The 19,202-nt window shown below is 34.7% G+C and overlaps 2 protein-coding genes across 12 annotated transcripts; one reads left to right on the forward strand and one right to left on the reverse strand.

Annotated features, from left to right (window-relative positions):
• The first annotated feature begins 1,014 nt into the window (after nt 1–1,014).
• Nucleotides 1,015–6,049, forward strand: LOC114240964 (uncharacterized). 2 transcript variants are annotated; one of them, XM_089739643.1, is made up of 5 exons: nt 1,015–1,166; nt 1,261–1,533; nt 2,343–2,913; nt 3,298–3,506; nt 5,833–6,049. In XM_089739643.1, exons 1-4 carry the CDS (start codon nt 1,162–1,164, stop codon nt 3,466–3,468), a joined length of 1,020 nt encoding a protein of 339 aa, XP_089595769.1. In that variant the 5' UTR covers nt 1,015–1,161; the 3' UTR covers nt 3,469–3,506; nt 5,833–6,049. The 2 variants fall into 2 exon arrangements, with proteins under 2 accessions (XP_089595769.1, XP_089595768.1); XM_089739642.1 differs by having other exon boundaries at nt 1,016–1,166; nt 3,298–3,445.
• Nucleotides 5,774–18,603, reverse strand: Bap111 (Brahma associated protein 111kD). Of its 10 annotated transcripts, none has more exons than XM_028171642.2 (15): nt 18,446–18,603; nt 17,516–17,590; nt 16,752–16,796; nt 16,123–16,256; nt 15,777–15,980; nt 14,430–14,511; nt 13,763–13,870; nt 13,222–13,355; nt 12,415–12,555; nt 11,630–11,761; nt 10,352–10,529; nt 9,497–9,622; nt 9,036–9,113; nt 8,203–8,382; nt 5,774–7,804 (listed from the first exon to the last, which is right to left on the reverse strand). In XM_028171642.2, the coding sequence occupies exons 2-15, from the start codon at nt 17,580–17,582 to the stop codon at nt 7,770–7,772; spliced, it is 1,644 nt and encodes a 547-aa protein (XP_028027443.2). In that variant the 5' UTR covers nt 17,583–17,590; nt 18,446–18,603; the 3' UTR covers nt 5,774–7,769. The 10 variants fall into 10 exon arrangements, with proteins under 10 accessions (XP_028027443.2, XP_028027421.2, XP_028027413.2 ...); XM_028171620.2 differs by having other exon boundaries at nt 13,763–13,867; nt 16,123–16,400; XM_028171612.2 differs by having other exon boundaries at nt 16,123–16,400.
• Nucleotides 18,604–19,202: the final 599 nt, after the last annotated feature.

Below are 19,202 nucleotides of genomic sequence, written 5' to 3' on the forward strand. Positions count from 1 at the left end.
AAAATGCAATAATACCATTTTATTTAATCAACATTTTCAAAATAATCTTTGAGCAAGAGTAAGATATCAGGTGAATAAGATAAAAAAACAGCTTTATGTGATTACTGCCAATAATAACAAAAATAAAAGAAATTCTTTCTAAGCGAAATAACTAAACTCAATTAATTCACTCACTCATAATTGGATATCTCGGATTTTTAATTAATGTTACATTTAAAATCTGAGGCCTGTTTTTATTTGTGTGTGTTCGTTGTGAATGTTAACAAAATCATGATTCGATGCGTGAATAGATTCTGAAATAATAAAAGTTTTGATTCGTTTGAGTTCTTTTAACTTTTAATTTTTTTTATTGCTATAAAGAACATACGACCGGGCAGATATTACAAGGTAAATGTCGCGAAAAAAAAGTAATTATATATATACTTTTCTTTTACCTATAATACTTACATAAACTAACTGATAAACACATTAACCTTCTTTACATCACGCAATTAAGTGATAGTATAGGCTAAAAAATCTATTATAAGATATCAGTGACAACCCTAACAAGCCATCCCTATTTTGTCTTTTGCCGTTCCAATTTTGTGTTTTCTCGTCCCTAATTTTTCCAGTCTCGTTCCAAATTACCCTACATACGTCCCAATTTTCCCCAAAAAGAAAGGAAAAAATATACATTTTTTATTTTGTCGAAATATTGTATTTAAAATAAGAATATTGCAACTTACCGTTTGTTGTGGTATTTCCAGGTGTATTAAAAACTTATATAAACTGTGATCTTATTGAAAAAACAACGATAATATCACTTTTTTTAAAAGTTCTTTAAGCTGTTTTAAAACGCACTTTTCAACCACTATTTTAAATTTAATTTGACTAATTTTTGGGACCAACTTAACTCATGTTTAGTACTTCCATAGTTAACTTGGTTTTTATTCCATACATTGATAAATATTACCTTAAAGAAAATTAGGTAGATTCCGTGCTACAAGTACTTTGAGAATCTTCCGCAGGTTTGTCCCAATTTACCCCAGGATCCCAATTTACCCCATGTCATGGTACATAAATTAGACAAATGTTTTCTATAAATATTGCCTACCATTATAATAACAATAGAAATTTACATTATTATTACCTAGTTTTATTTTAAATTAGATCAATTTATAGATGTGGTAAGTGCTGAACTAATTGAGAACGACAATTTTTCGTTTCATCTTGTTATTGCTTATATTCTTTTCTGTATCGCTATTGTGTCTTAATTCCTAGTTCCAATACTCTACCAAAAGAGTTTGAGAAGAAATCTGAGGTATTACCTTTTACTAAATATGGATTGTCTTCTATCGAAGAATTCAGTCGGGCAGAGGAAGAAGTGCGGCATTTAGAGTTACTGAAAAAAGCGGGTTTGACTACTGACGAGATCAAACTATATCAAGAGAATGAATGTGGTAAATTGAATCAGCAAAATAAAGTTGAGACGGGTGTGTTAAAGCAAAAATTGCATTATATTTACACAAGAATACAAAATCTTAAAGAGCAAGTGTGAGTCGTTTTTAATTTAACACTAAATATACAATTTAAGTTATTGGGGTGTCCAATCTGGTAGAATTGGTTTCCTTGTAGGTAGGTACTTGAATATTCATACCATAACATTAATAAAATTTGGCGTTATCATAAAATATTTGGTACCTGAATTGAGTACATATAATATGTTGATAAATTTAATCCTATAACATTGTTTGGAAAAAGCAGGTTACTACCTGCTTTTATTATACAGCTCTGGTATGAGTATCATAATAAGCATTTTTAATAATTAGTATTAATAATTACTTGATTATTATTGGAAGTGCATTCATTATTATAGATAATGTTTTTGATCTTTCACATCTACCTACATTATAACCACTATTATTTAACGGGTTTTTAGAGTAATTTTCACCTTTAAAATATAAAACATAATTGTAACTTGTCAACTATAGTGTTTACAATAAAGGTGATACTAGGGTGCCCGACCAACCACCAATAGTACTTGAATTCTAGGTTGACGAAGCATGTTGTGGATAATAACATGTACTTTTATGTTAGGAATATTGTGTTCTTTTTTTTTATAATAAATAAATTAACTAAGAATTAATAATAAATAAAAAATTCTAGGTTTGAGTTCTGACTCTATTACTTTTAAAACTAGGTAACATGTTTTTATACCTAAATTGGCCAACTTGACGCTGAAATAGTTCAGCCTGTATTACCTTATTTATTAGTTTATCATCAATAAAACTAAACTTCTTCAATTGCAATAAAGAATGGGTGCTGCATTTACTTTAATACAATTTAAATAATTATAATTTTAGAAAACAACAAAATAATCAACCTTCTACATCTAAAACTGATGTATCAATAGAAAATTTAGAGAGAAACATACCTAAAAACACATATAGTGATGGACATCCTATGAATGATATAAAAACTTTAGAGAATTGTCTCTTTGGGCATCTTAAGGACGACATTTTACCTTTGAGCAAAAGAAGAAAACTATTGCGGCGTTTAGAACGTAAAAAAGAAAGAATTTTATATCAGAATAACACAGTTATACTTGATAACTCAAATAGAAAACCAGTAAATCGTCCAGGCAGCCTTTGGGATGTTAAAGAACTGCAACATAAGATAAGAGATCCAGAAAGAAATAAAGATAAACTTATTGGACCAGTAAAAAAGACATTATATACTATTAAAAATAATAGAATCGTAAGATTAGAGCCAATGGATTCTTCAGAAAATAGTGAAGATGAGTACAGAGCAGTCAATATTGTAGTGCCTATAAACAATGCAGAGGCACAATTGCTTGAGGGCACAAAAATGAGTATAGATGATATCAAGAAAATTGATAGATTTAAAGATTATGAACCTGGTACACCTTCAAAGGTATTTGTTTATATTTGTATTTTGTTATACACTATTGTATTTATTATATTTAAAAACTAAATTTCGAATTGTCAATTGTTAAGGATCAGTTTTTTAGTCAGGCACAAAGTTGGGCTTAATGAATGTACAGTCTGAAACCCTTATAATCATACACGAAAAGAATAATAACCATCTTAGCTTATGTTCAAAGTATAATATAATAGATTATTTTATTACATCAGTTAGGAAATTGTATTCAAATCAGATAGAGGGATGTTGTTGACCATTTTCTGCCATGAGACATAGAATTCACCCATTCAATTGGAAATAATTCAGAAAATTAAAAGCAAAAGAATTTGATAGTAATTATTTTAGGAGATTAATTAGTGAATGATACATTTACAGGTTTTATATTTGAAGAATATAGCACCAACGGTGACACAACAACAATTGTCTGTGCTCTTCAATCAGTTTGTATTGGACAACGGTGGGCCTATTGATGTTCGACTTATGACTGGTCGAATGAGAGGGCAAGCTTTTGTGCGATTCCAAAGTAAGCTTATATCTCTTATTTGATGTAAAGATACAAACGAAGTACTTTTGTCTTTATTTAGGTCAGTTAGTACTTTTTATTTTAACTTTATGATTAAATCCATCAATTTATTTTAATTCATAATAATATGAAGCTTGTTGTGAAATTGTCTTTGGCTATACGTCCAAAAAAAAAACCTGTACTACTACCTATTGAGAAGTTCCCTGGTCAGGATTCAAACTTTGCAGCAATCACATCTTGGTAGGGTACCCTGGATCACATTTTCTTCGACTGCCCCAACATTGTATCCCCTCTTTATGATATCCTTCCCAATGACATTCCCCGGCCTATTAATATTAATGTTTATTAACTTGAGTCTATTCTAAACATGTAAATATTCTGTGTAAATTTTTATCTGCTAATAATATTTATCTCGAAAATAGTTAGTCTAACATATATTTGTTTGTGCTGTTCTTAAAACCACAGATTCGCGTATGGAAAAACCGACCAAATTTATTTGTATTTAGATTTAATTTTTTCCCTCTCTAAGCACCTGTCATTTTTGTAAATACTTTGACATTGGCAAAATCAATGCCAAAGGCGTTGGAGCCAAATTATTTAAACCAATAAAAAAAAAAAAAATTAAAACTGCCTATCATGGCAAACTGTACCCAAAATTTCATGTTCAGGCTGTTAACAGTTCAGTTCCTATACCTATCTGGAGTTTATGCTGAAGTCTATTCAAGACATGTTTACCATAACTAGGCAGTATAGGCAGGCAGTATTGTCGAAACTTAACAGGCATGTAAAATTCAACTCCATAAGAAAAGAAAGCAGTTTCAATTTATCTTGTAAGATTTGACCACAAATATTCATCCAAGGTTAATTAAATATAAGATTGCAAGAAATATGCTTCTTCTTCTTAATGTACTCTACCACCTAACACCAGGTAGGATGTGAGTTTCTGTGAGTCTATGTAAATCAAAATATTATTATGTTAACCATTCTTAAGTGCATTTTAGTAACAAAACATTTAGGACTGGTTTACATAGGTATAGTAATCGGCAAACTTCGTGAGCAAATGACCTTGACTGCGCAGAATCGAATTTTAGATCACTTTGGTGGTGAGGGTGAGGCGCGACGGCAGGGGAAATCGTATCGAGCGCGTTATTGGTAGATCAGTCGAACCCTGCGTCCCGCACTGCGCCCTCATTCCGCTTGCTCCCAAAAGTACGCTTGCGTACAGTGGAAAGTCTATCGTTATTAATCGTTAAGTTATTTGTTATAATTGCTTGTGGACTTTGTTGCCATTGCTATTTGTTGAGTGTTTGTTGATTTTTTATAAAACATACACTATGCCGTGACAAACTGGTGTAGTACTTAAAAGAAAGGGTAGAAAATTTGTGTACGACGTATATTGCTTCTTTATAAAACATGGGAAGAATGATATGGAAAAATTAAAACAGACTTCGGAAGCAACAAAAACATCAGTGAGTACTGTTAGGTGCATTATTAACGAAGCTAAAGGCTCTGGCTTGCTCGCCGTGTTTCGGACTCCGGGTAAGAAAAGATCAGGGAAGAAGAAAGTTACCGGAATGGATAGTTTCGTTCAATCTGTAATAAAAAGATGTAATCATAATAACTACATAACAAGCAGCGAAACTCCATACCGTAGAAAGGCTTCGAAAAATTTAAAGAAGATATAAATTTTAATGGCTCGGAATTAAGCTTACGACGGATTATGAAAGAGCTAGGCTTCAGATGGAAAAAAAGAACAGAAAATAATCGGAAGCTGGTAACTGAAAAAAGTAACATTCGATTACTACGAATCGAATATCTTCAAAAAATAATTAATTATAGACAAAAAAGAAGACCGAATCGACCGAGTTGTAAACTACGCCGATGAGCCCTATGTCGACTCATCACGATGATAGCGACTCGGGTGATGAAAACAGTGATGATGATGATGGTCAAGATTATGATAACGAAAAAAAAATTACAAATACCAGCTTCGCTTCAACTGAACCAAGACCTGGCAACAGCTCTAGTTTTGACTTAATAGAAGGAATATCTATTTTACCCCAAGATTAAATTATTACAATTATTAACCTATATGTTTTGTTGATGTTCTAATAAATATATAAATAAATACATATGTTGATTTTAATAATTTAATAGCATTATGACGCAGAGTAAGTAATGTTTTTGCACGTGAGTGTACCATGCGCAAACTTACCCCCACTACGTCGACAAATGCTCAAGAAGTTTGCCGGTTATTATACCACGCTGCTTACTGCCTATAAAATAGAGTTCTTGAACTGGAGTTTGTTGTTAAAAATGAATGAGGAATTAAAGTAGTTCAATGTATTTAATTAACACATATTTTTCACTGTGTTTATTTATTCCAGATGAGAACTTAGCTATACAGGCGCTAACAGAAATAAATGGTACAATTGTATGTGGTCGTCCCATCATAGCACAATTCGGACGAAATACCAACAGGGTACAGCGCCACGAGCGTTAAGAAACATAATCATTATAATTAATTTAAAGTGATATTATTTACTAGTTAAGTTTACTCTATTATATTATGTAACCGTAAATAAATTGTCTATGACGTTCTAATTGTTTTCTATTCTATCTTTTAAATCTAAGAATTTCCTTTATACTAACTTAGGGCTACCAATCTAATGTTTTGCCAAAAAATAAATAACATTTCAGGGCAAAAAAATAATACATACACAGCATGTTTTTGAGAGAAGCAAAATTCCACCTTTTTTTCTAAATTAAAGCACTAATATAATCTACATCCACTTACAACAACCAAGTTATGTAATTTTTATAATAATAAAAATATGGTGAACCTGGAAAGTTAAATTACTGTTAACCTCTTTTATCATATTTTTTGCATATACAAGTACACAGGCTTACAGTCTACCAGGTATTAAGAGATACTCGCAACCCTTGACCATCAAAATATGAATCTAAGCAATAAAAAAAAATTTCAAACTGGAATAGATGAACCGAAACCAATGTTCATGATTGCAAACAGACAGGATAGTAGTACTCAGCTGTGCAGTGTTAGAATACGCCTGACGATCTCTAATTCTATAAATTTTCATTTGTACCTACCTACCTACCTACCTACAGGATTGGAACACTGGCACTGTCGCATCCTTTGATACGAGTACACAAGGCTTCTTAACCTTTAAGCCACGACTTCTATATATTCGACTCATTAGATTCGTCTTAACGAGTACTATACACAAATGGTGCATTTAGGGTCAATTCCCACTGAAAGAGCAGCGGCGCGCAGCGGCCGTAAGAGCAAGTGACTGAGCGCGGCGCCGCGCGGGGCAGTGTGGCGCCGCGCGGGGCAGTGCGGCGCCGCGAGAGGCAGCGCGGCATCCCGAGGCGCCGCAATGAACCTCCGCGTGGTAGCTTTGAAAACTAGTGTGCGATCTACTTCACTCAAGGAAAGTTGTGTGGCAATAAATATGGTGGATTTGGATTTATGTATCATAGCACTGGCTGTAGAAGAAGAACAAGAAGTAACAAACAAAACGGAAAGAAAAAGGAAAAGAAAATTTTGGGTACATTTTTTTCTCACGGAGCGTAGCACGTTCTAACTTGATACCTTCTAATAAAATGACGCGAAATGCGCAAGCGGCAGGGCGGGCGGGTATGAAATGGTCGCTCGCGCGCAGCCGCGAGTCTGTCAGCTGCACCGCGGTCGGCCGCACGTCAGCTAGCTGCGCCGCGATCAGCTGCGCGGCGCCTCTTTTGACTAGTCGGTAGAAGGCTCGTGCAGCCTCGCGACGCCACGCTACCCCTCCTTTGCCTTCAAATGACTATGAACTTTTTAATCACGTAGATAAGATTCAAAATAGTTTGTAATATTTTGCCTCAAAAAGACGCTGCCGGCCGCTGCTCTTTCAGTGGGAATTGACCCTTAAACTACACTTTATTATAAACTTATATGCGTTCTTGCGATTTTAATCAAAACGTTGACATATAAAAATACTGAGAATATTCCCATCATGTATGTTACACTTTAATCCTTATTCAATAATTCTATCCTAATTCGATTTGTAATACAATCATTTTAACTTTTGAATTTGAAGAATAAAAATTTGATTTTGTGTAAAAAGTAATCTAAATGAAATTATGAACTGTTATAAAAGATTGTTAGGTCCCTCTCCTCACTTTTTCAATATAAAGGTACATCAACTTCGATAGTCAAAGTATCGATCACTCAGTATAATTTTTCACTATAGTCTGTTCACTGAGTGTTGTCCTTCGGGGAAGGCTTGCGTCGTCTTTTGACGACGCGTTTAGGCGACGATCATTCATTCTCTTTCTTAGGCTGTGGCTCCTCCTCTGTGAAACAAATCATTTAATTAAATCATTGCTTAACTCAGTAAAGATTAAACACAGACGAAATATCACGACATGAACGCAACCATTTCTGTATTACTGTTACATAACAAAAACAAAATCGTTAGTCACCCATGCAAACGGATATGAATTAAGACCCAACATGTTTATTTTCATGTGAATGATTAAAAAAAATGAGCATGCATATTTACAACCAAATACGTGTGAAAAAGTGCCGCAGTATTATTGATCACTTTTCTATGTTACCTTTTGGTTTAGATGTATATTTATCCGTTTATTGACGTCATGGCAGAAAGTTATCATGGTCTCCTCTAATCATAGTCCGCTCGACGTCACTAGGGCATCTCGTGTATTCGACGCCTACCTGGTACAGTACTCACGTTTGACGTCGTGATGCTGTGGAGGCGCGTGGTGCGGTAGATGCGCGTAGTGTTCGGGCGGGGCGGCGGCGGGGTAGTATGGGTGCGGCGGGTGTGGGGGGTGCGGGGGGTAGGCGCCGGGGAACCCGCCCCCGTACCCGCCGTAGTACCGGCCGCCGTACGGGGCGCCGTACGCCCCCACTGCGCGTACATTTCATACTTATTGTGATAACACGACTCCGATTACACCAGTCTTAGCGAGGCTCACAACGTTCTTTATCTGAGATTTTAACCTAGCATCCGACCGATCCTGTGTGATTTTCGATTAAATGAAATATCCTTCAGTTTTTTAGAAAAAAAAAAAGTGCCCCACTATTAGTCGTCTATAATACTGACATATCTATTTTATTTGTATATTTTTAATAAAACATAGATACGAGGCATATTAATTAGTAAATCACTGAAACTATTATAGATTATTTGGTTCACCGACCAAACCTAAAAATTAAGTTAACGTTTCTATGAACATTACCAAGACTCATGGCATTTGTTGTCTCTTGTATCTACGAAATTTGTATAGCACCGTTGGTTTCTTAAGAACAATTCAGATTAGCTTTTCCATTGCATACCCGTTAAGACAAACGACCATCATCATGAAGCATGTTTTATGAACCACAGCTGTGACTCCAGAGTGCTACCCGCAATATATTTGTGCGCATTAAAACTCCCTTATAAATGTGAATACCATATTTACACCGTGATGATAGAAAGACGTGAGAATGGACAGCGACCAAAGTGCTCGATTGATGTGAGAATATGTTAGTCACAAGTGAGTTTATAGTACAATATGGCACCTGTTGGCGGTGGAGGACCCCCGTGAGCTGGCGGGCCAGGATGCGGAGCAGCTGTAGGATTCGACGCCATCATCATTGCTGTATTAAACATATAGTTATTAATAATATAAAAATGAATTTCTGTCCGCTAGTCTCGCTAAAACTCTAGATCAGCTGGACCGATTTGGCTAATTTTGGTCTTGAATTATTTGTGGAAGTCCAGAGAAGGTTTAAAAGGTGAATAAACATGAAAATGCTCGGAATTATATTAAAACAAACATTTTGTTTTTGCTTTGATGTGTCCCCTGTCTGACAGTTTCCTTTTGTTTTTTTTAAGTTTATTTTATACAAAAGCTTAGGTCTTTTATTTATCAATTGAGGCACTACGAAGTCTGCCGGATCAGCTAGTAGTTAATAACAAAATCAGTGGTTTAACAATAGAACATCAACATTTTCGAGTTTTTCGTGTGAAAATTAGTTACCGTGGTGTGGAGGCGAGGTCATGTGCGGAGGGTGCGCGGGCGGGGGATGCTGCGGGGCGGGAGCGGGTGGAATGCTTTCCTTGTTTTCCATTTTTACCTCTACTGGTTTTTCTTCTTTACGATCTCCTGCACATAAAAAATACTTTACATTTTTTAATCACATAATTTTTAATTAATCACTCCCTACCCCGTCCTTCACCAAATATCTCAATGTTTTTGAAACAAAAAAATATTGGTAGTCTACAGTAGTCAAATGTCGTGGAATATTGGGTGTATGTGTGATTGTGTGTGTGTGAACTCAATATTGAAATAATTTATTACAATTTAAATGTCATCAAAACGTATGATTGCTGAATGTCAAAGATAAAAAAGGTCTTATCACTAGGATAGTCCTGGGAAGATCGGCCAAAAAACACTGCGCGATAATCAGTGGTAAAGTTATGACAATAGAAAGTACTTGTAAAGACCTATCTTGAATATAAACACTTCGAATTTGATTTACAATATGTCATCAATATTATTTTTTAAAGTACCATAACTCATTTGTTTTTGTTTTTCTCTTTTACAAGGACATTTACATTTTATTATAAAAATTACAAATAAAATATTAAACGAAACAGTTTGGGGCAGAGCCCTCCGGCCTACTACCTGTATGATAGATAATTACTGACTTAATAATTTAAAATTTTACACACAATGTTTAGTTAATAACTGAACATCTTGTAGGATCTTGTAGTAAAAAAGCCCCCTAAAAGTTTCAATTATTTTGTGTATTCTTAAACTAATATTACATGTTGTGCGGTGTAGATCCACAGTATTTAGTATAGTTTCTTATTATTATGTTTTCAGTCTCACCCTCGTCATCTGCCTGGCTTGGTCCATTTTCAGGTTCCTTTTCTCTTGGCTCCTCGACTTTTATGTCAGTTGCTATGGAATCAGGCTTCACGTCACTGGTAGACACTTTATCCACTTGAGTGGGAGGATGAGGTCCGTTTGTTTCTGGTTTACTTGGATTTTGATCTTGGTCCATCGGCTGTGTATCAATTTTATTTATTTATTATTCTTTAACAAATAAGACATAGTTTTATATTTATTTACATTGTTGCAAATGTTGTAAAATGATGGGTACCACCTATCTATGGGGATCTATTTTACTTTGTTTTTTGAGTTAACAAAGACAAGTTTTTAATCTTTTTTTATTGCCTTTGCATGCAGCGAGCATACGGCCCACCTGATGGTAAGCGGTTACCATCCCTAATGGACGTCAGCAATGTCAGGGGCAGAGCCAAGCCTTTGCTTAAAAATAAAATAAAAAATACATTAAAATAAAATAAAAAAATGTTGGATAATAATGTAAGTTCTAAAGACCTTTTGGCAAATAATATTATTTGGTAAATCAGTAGACTGCAGGGAAAAATGTTTGTTGTATATTATACTTATTACATATATTTCCGTGAAGCATGTTCAGTCGATAGGTATTTTGAAAGCGATAGTACATTATCTCTTTTTCAAAACACTGATTGTTTTATTGTTTTGTAGTATGTTGTGGTTTATATATAATAATTTATTTTATTTGATATGTATTTCTTATCTATGTATTTATTTATTTATTTTGGAAAAGTAATTATAAATATTTATTTTCACTCATGTCTACTATAGTGCTTTAAATTATCGCCATGTATTAACTTTATCACAGCTATGCACTTCTTGAATCTTTCACTTCATCTTTTTTTTTCCTACCTAAGCTGATAGCCTTGAGAGGCTATATCAGCGGAACCTTAACTAGTGGTGAGCTCACGGGGCTCAAACCTGACGACGTTGCTAACACGAACCCTAGCAAGAGCCGTGCTTCGCAGAATCTACCACCGGATCGGAAACCCGAACCACTAAGAAGATCCGGCGAGAAACTCAATGGGCTGTGTCTGAGGGTTAATTTACTCGTCGAACCCGAACACGTGGCGACGGGTTCGACGAGAACGGTGAGCGGTGCTTGGGGTACCTAAAAGCACCTCACATCATCAACGAGGGTTAACTGGAAGAGAATGCCTGTCTGCCGTTAAGTTCGCCTTTGTATAATGTTTTTGTGCAATAACGATTTTTCAATCGATCAATCAATTTTCGAATTAAGCATACCTCGTCTTTCTTCTCGGCTTGTGCGACGGCGCTGAGCGACTGCGAGGTGGGGTTGATCCCGCGACGCATCTGCTCCAGAGCTCGCTCCACCATGCGCTGGAATGTGTCCTCGTCCACAGCCGGCCTGCAGTGCTGGAAACAATATTAACATTATTTCATTTTCCAAAACTAAAATGAATACCGGAGCATTTAATAAATTCACATTAAATAAGACAAAATTACTAGTTTCCTTTTTTTTTTTATTGCTTTGACGTGTGAACGAGCTCACAGCCCACCTGGTGTTAAGTGGTTACTGGAGCCTATAAACATCTAAAACGTAAATGCGCCACAAGCTTTGAGATATAAGTTCTAAGGTCTCAAGTATAGTTACAACGGCTGCCCCTCCCTTCAAGCCGAAACGCATTACTGCTTCGTGGCAGAAATAAGCAGGGCAGTGGTAACTAACCGTGCGGACTCACAAGAGATCCTACCATCAGTAAAAAACTACTTTTTACTATTTTTTAATAACTAGCTAACATGGGTAAGTGCTTACACGCTGATATTATCAATGGACGTAGACATGGAGGTCAAACTTTCAAACTGTCCCAACCCCACAAACTGGGAAAGATTACAAAATTACGGAGGAGACTGCATAATGGTAACAGTTCATACTTGCTTAGATTTCCATTAGGGACTTTAAGAATGGTATATGGGATAATACTTAAGTACTATAATATCCAAGTGATGCTTGAAAAATTGAAACATACATAATGATAAAATCGATTTCTGAAATAAATTTTAGGTACCTTCTTGAGTTCCTCTTGGAATGCTTCGCTGCTCTCAATAAACTTGCGTTTCTTGGCTTCGAACTTCTCTTCAATCTGTTGCAATTCATCTTCCAGCTTCTTCTGGTGCATTGTTAAGGACTGCACTTGTTTTTTCAATATCTGTGAGTCATAATTTAGTTATTGTGATATGTTTTTTTGATTTATACATAGCTATTTATTTATTTATTGCTTAGATGGATGGACGAGCTCACAGCCCACCTGGTGGTTAAGTGGTTACTGGATTCCATAGTCATCCACAACGTAAATACGCCACCCACCTTGAGATACAAGATCTAAGTATAGTTACAATATATATAGCTATATTTTATTACATTTATACTCATGTTACAATACAATGAAGTATTCCAAGCTACTCTCTAAGTCTCTGACACTACAAGAAGGCACATATCAAAATAAGCTTTTACACTTTGATTGAACTTTAAAATTAATTTAATCTTGCTATAAACAGTATTTGTTGACAAACTTATTGTTGGATTTTGTTTTTAAGAGTTCTTGTAGAGATGTTATACTCCTCCAGTTTCTCTCAGAAGATTACAAATTTTTCGCATGTCGTTTGGTACATGGATGCTGCAGTGTTTTTCCCCTTAGTATTTTGTCAACCAAGTGCATTTTTTCTATATGTATCTTATCTTCCAAGCTTGTTGATAATATAGACGAAGTACTCGTGCACACAAATTAATAAGGGTCAGTTTCCTTAGGAGCAATCGCATATGGTTTGTGAAGTAAACCAGGTAAAGTGAAAGCTTTTATTCTTCTATAACTTACCTGCATCCTAGCGGTGGTGACGACCGACCGCACATCCGGCACCACAGTGTCTGAGAATATTTCGTTGATGAGACGATGATTTCGTAAATAGCGAGCGTATGCCACATGCTTCACAGATAGACCTTCGTCTTGATCTGTAAATAAACATAACATTACAATATATTCTCGGAGCGGTAGCTATCATAGAACATGTTATATACACGCATATTTGATAAAGCCTAAATCGTGCTAACGAAATTTTCAAGATTGCTTAGATAATAATTCCGAACATTGAGACCGTGGCTCTACCGAGCATTTTTAGCCAACTGGTAGAACTCTTCCTTTGTCGGTACCTCCAAACTCTCTTTTGAAGTGGACGAGCTTGTATAATTAGATGAAGTATATTCCCTAGCCAAGAATTGAATCATGCTAATGACGAAAAAACTATACCTTGTATTATCAGAGACAAAAAATAGTGATAAACTTAAAAAGTTATAAAAAGTTAGTCATTTGTATCGAATTCTTTAACAACAATTTTTTTTGGGTTTTATTTATCACATACCTTCTTCATCTTCAGCTGGTTGTATGTCAATTCGTCTGTCTTGCTGTTGTTGCTCTTTCTGTGAACTGCCCTTTTTAGTGGAGGTCTCTTCTTCCAAGTTACCTACTACTAATGCAATATGTGTTAATGATTTACCTTTGATTAAACTTTAGCATAGATATGATTTATTACAGTGCAGTGTTGACAAAGACGCCACATTGAGAAAAACAAAACCATTATATTATGAGACTTTCCCTTACAATGACACTGAATGAATTGAAGCAAACAGTAGACAATATCTTGTTGTGTTCCTGGCATTGTTGATGTCGATGAACGATGGTGACTATTTACTATCAGGTGGGCCAAATGATCATCTGCCTATAATGTCTAAAAAAATATACAAATACAGATCTTGAAAACAATTGTAACTACCAAACCAGATTGTGCAAATTAGTTAATAACAGCTAGCTGAGTGAGTATAATTTATCTTCTACTATTATCATATATTGGAGGAAGATAAACTCATCAATTAATTAAATTCTGCTGATACCAGTATTAATTTAAGATCTGCTATAAACATGCTTTACTTGAACCATTTTTCTTAGATTCTGAATTAACATTATATATATTTTTCACATCAAAGCCGATTAAAAAAAACTATAATCAGTTAAATCATGCATCCCCTTACCTACGGCTTTATTTTTGGCTGCAATGTAAGCGAGGTACGCGGGAGAATTGTGGTACGCCTTCAAGCTTTTCTCATATTCGGACTAGTGTCGTTTCGTGTGACAAGTGCGCCCCGAACGTGCGATTATATGGATGGTGCATGTGAACAAATATACCCTTAAAATGTGGTGTATCGGTGTTAGTCACAATGTGCAGATGGAAATCAAGTGACATTAATATTATCAATAAATATCAGTCTATTAGACGTCTTCTTGGAGTTATAGGCGAAACTGCTTCCCTTTTTTCAAAGCTGTTAATTTTTTTTTTTAAATAAATCATCTATAACAGTAAGCTTTCATTAATTTTTTAAGTCAATTAATTTCCATCATTCAAATATATGCTTATCAACATAATGTATTGTATACAATGACAATGCTGAATTTCTTAATATCTTTTAGTACATGAATTTTTTATACTGACCAAAGTCAACGGCTAAAGAAATTCAGTGTGATATTATTATTTTTAAAATGGGAACAATACATATGAATACAAGCATTCAACTGTTTAAATGTGTTTACTTCTTTTTTTACCATGCAAGAATCAAAATATGAGACTCACATGTACGTAAATAAATCACATTAAACATCATCTCCTACTTTTGTTGAAGCGTTTCCATAAACACATATAACCAGTAATTTCGAGAAAACCCAGCTAAACTTTGGTGTTAAATCAAGCTTTGGTTGTGATGCTGTGTACACAATGCCCTTATATTCAGTTTATGAGGCACAATACCTCGGTTTTTGTGGGCCAGCCACTGTAAGTACGCAGGTGACGATTGGTAAGCTTTCAACAATTCTGTATACTGCGCCTGAATTCAAATGTTTTACTTTATATTATCTGTCTTTACGCACATCTATCATATCTATGGGCTGAGAGTTTTGTTTACATTATAGAAATCCAATACTTTTTCTCAGTATTTAGCAGCAATAGTTTATAAAATTAAAAAAAAAACATTTTTTTTAATGTATACTTGTGCACAGAAATTGTTGCAATTTGTTTCTTTAAGCATTTTTATATGTTACTAGCTGTGCCCATCTGCTTCTCTGGGCATTTAAAATAAACATTATTATTTCTCACCCCCATAAAGATTCTCATCGTCAACACCCCCGCAACTGGTGTAGGGAGTCCAACACTCATATAAATATTAGCCCATCCATTAAGTAGGTACATGTATTTTCTACATGGATACTAAGTTTCAAGTCAATCGGATGCATGGTTCAGTAGTTATAATGGAACATCCGTAAAAACTACTGTAGTGTATATTAAGTATAGAAGTATAGATTTTGCATCAGTAGACAGACTCTCATACCTTTTCAGCTTCATATTCATCGACAAACCCAGCTTTCTCAGATTCAGGCAGGTCCCTCCACATGCCGCCTATTATACGTCCAATTTCCCATAGTTTGAGGTCTGGATGTGCTGCTTTTACACTGTCCCATACACGGCGTGAGTACCTCATGTACGGCATGAGAGGTTTTTCTGGAGGTTTTGGTGGCTTTGGTAGTCCGGCTCCCTGGGGTAGTTATAAATATGGTTTGTTATATAGGAAACAAAAATTTTATAAGTTAAGACAGTTTTTGGTATTTGTGGCTTTTTGTATTAATGTAAAGTGTATTTTGAATACAGTAACAAATAGTGATACAGATTATACTTACAACACCAGCACCTTTCCCGATTTTCTGAGGTTGGAATCCAGGATGTGAATGTACGGTGGATACAAATGGACTTGTCTTATCATCTTTGGCACCTTGTGAGGGCTGTGAGGCGGAGGCCGCGCGGCGGGCGCCCTCTGCAGCGAAACGGCCCTGTTGCTGGGGGGCGTGCCACGGGCCGTAGCCCCCCGGGGGACCCGGGTGAACCATGCCCCCCCCACCTTGGTATTGCGGGTGGTACTGATATTGGTTATGGTGTGGCGACGGTGCATTCATACCGCCTTCAAGCCAAGCAGCGGGCGGCAATACAATGAAAGAAAAAAAAACAAAAAGCGTAAAGGAGCAGGACGGGAGGGGAGCCAACAAAAATTCAAATATGCACTAAAACATCTAGAAAAATTAAAAAATAAACGTTAAGAAAGTTATTTTGCGAGCAATCTAGCTGTAAATTTTTTAGTAGGCTTTAATTAGCGAAAGACTAAAGAGGTGATGGCTTGTGTCGTTGAGAGGAGAGAAAAATTTTGTGCAATTATCTTTTTTAATAACCCCACAGAAATACCTAAGTTTTGAAACGAAAATGGGTGTGTGATACAAAATTTTGAATAGAAAGTCAATTTAGATTGTGGCATTACCTTTCATCATGCCGAAACTCATTGGGGGGCCCGCAATCATGTAGTCTGTATCATTATAACAAAACATGAAACAAAACCAACATAATAGAATGTAAGTCTAAAATGCATTAGGATAAAATTAAAGTAAGAAAAAAATAAGTTTTGTTACTGTAGCTTAAAAGCTAAGATATGGGAGTCATGCTCTAAGAAAAAGTTTAAATGCAGTTAGATACCAGCTATATCAGGTACAGTTCTCAGCACTGCCAAGCTTGCAATGGCGACAACTTCACATGTTAATGAAGTTAGTATCTAACAACATTCTTACTAACAATAAACAATCTATTTGATCAAATACTAACACTATTGCCATTAATATTTTATAAAAAAAATCTAACGTAATTAGTGCTGCTATCATTACATTAGCTTATTACTAACTTATTTCTTACAAGTTTATAATTTAAAATATACAGTGTAATGTGTTGATTGCCATCTTGTCCCTCCATTATTTTGCTGCAAGAAAACTCACAGCATATCAATGTAAATATGAAGAGGTCTCAGGAAACATTTAAATCAGATCAGACTTAAATTAAGAGAAAATCCAACAAAGTTTATATAAAAGGAAATATTTTTAAAAGATTAGTATTATCTAGTTTTTAAATAAAATTAGCTGTTTAGAACATATCATTACAAATTCAATGGCAGTCAACATTCACTACATTAATAATATTTAAAATTTAATAGAATAAATATTTAAATTTTTTGTGATTATAGTTGGTAATACAAACGCGGATTGCTCTGAGGACTGGGCATTGACATCGAAGTGTTTTGTTTGTAATTGTTTTGTGTAGCCATTGGCACACCTGAAACCAAATTTTGAATTTATTCCAAAACAAGCATATTTATTGGCTTATCCTTCTTTCACAAAAACATACAACAGTATGGCATAATTTTTTTGTACTCATAGTTTATGAGCTAATGTCATAGTCATATTATACATTTTATAAAACAAGTCTCACACCATTACAAACTCAATACTGGTGAAACTACTTCACAAGCACTTTTTGTTCAAATTTTTGGGATGTATATAATTACAGAAAGAACACCAGCTGTATATAGGGCATTATTTAAAAAAGGTATTGCAGTTATGGCAATTTAATTTCAATCCCCTCGTTTGCATTTTATTAAGTTTCATTCAATGATTTCTAGTCTACATAAGGTGTTTGGGAAAATAAACAAAAAATAACCTTAATCTGTACATAATACTTTTAATTAAATAAAACAAGAGACGTTGTCGATATTGAAAGTCAGTTCGTTTTTATTCGCTTCATTTTATAACCACTTTGTTGAAGGGACGCTGAATGATTAATATTACAAATGATTAAATTGGAGTCTTATTTGGATAGGCTAATATAAAGAGGCTCTATGATCACGCTGTGTTTGCATTGTTAAACATATTAATGAACATGCCAACAGTACGGCTGTACTTAAATTTAAAGATAACTTAAAATGTTTAATTTTTTTGAATGAAATTGCTTGGAAATAATGCAACAATTATTTTATAAGTCTGTTTACTTTTTTGTTGTAATACGAACAAATCCGCTATCAAGATACATTGTTTATAAAAATAAAGTTTTATGCAACCATATTACTTACTTATTTAGTAAAAACCAAAGAGTAAAGTAGGTTAAAACTTAATAAATGATATATCGTACTACCTTATCGCTTTTATTGAAAGTTCAAGCTTGGTTTAATTTTTAGAAGGCTTGATAATGGCAACGCGTCTTTTTCATTAAAATACTAACGGGCCTATTTCAATCTCCATCTTTCATTCCATTTTTAATTTAATTGAACCAAATGACAATTGACGTTGTCAACGTAGATTAGAGTAGAGCAATTTATGGTATCAAATGTGACACATAGTTTTGTTAGTCGATTATTAAATTGTAAGTTCATTCTAAGGTCGTTTTAAAATGTTGATTTTGTTAATTTAGGATCTCTTCGCGTTTAAATGTGTAAAAATTGTGATTTGTTAACTATTTGGCATTAGTGAAAGTGTATGTACAAATGTGGGAAAATTAAACAAAGCCACTGAACGTGGCTTTTCTGGTTTTTCGAAAGAGTCCACCGAACTTTCAGTAAATAACCACTATTTTGCTGCTCTTGGGTTGTTAGGTCTCTTTCGAGGCGCTCGGGCAGTTGTTAGCAAATTCTGGCTGAGTGTTTGCTCGCCGATCTGTCCTGGCGAAATTGAAAAGGCCTCCGGGCCACCAGTAATCTCTCAATCCTAAAAAAAACTGTATTTTACTGAGATTTTACTTTTTTTTATCCCATTTCATGTCGTCTCTTTTAATTTCATCCCAATTGATTGAAGACTCAAATTAATGAAGTTAATCTCATATCGCACAGCATTTTTCATATAACGGAATAATAGAAGCTTTTATATACTCTGTATGTAGAAATCTTTTAAATTAA

Source organism: Bombyx mandarina, chromosome A1 (genome assembly GCF_030267445.1).
Source record: "Bombyx mandarina strain Sakado chromosome A1, ASM3026744v2".
Lineage (NCBI taxonomy): Eukaryota > Metazoa > Arthropoda > Insecta > Lepidoptera > Bombycidae > Bombyx > Bombyx mandarina.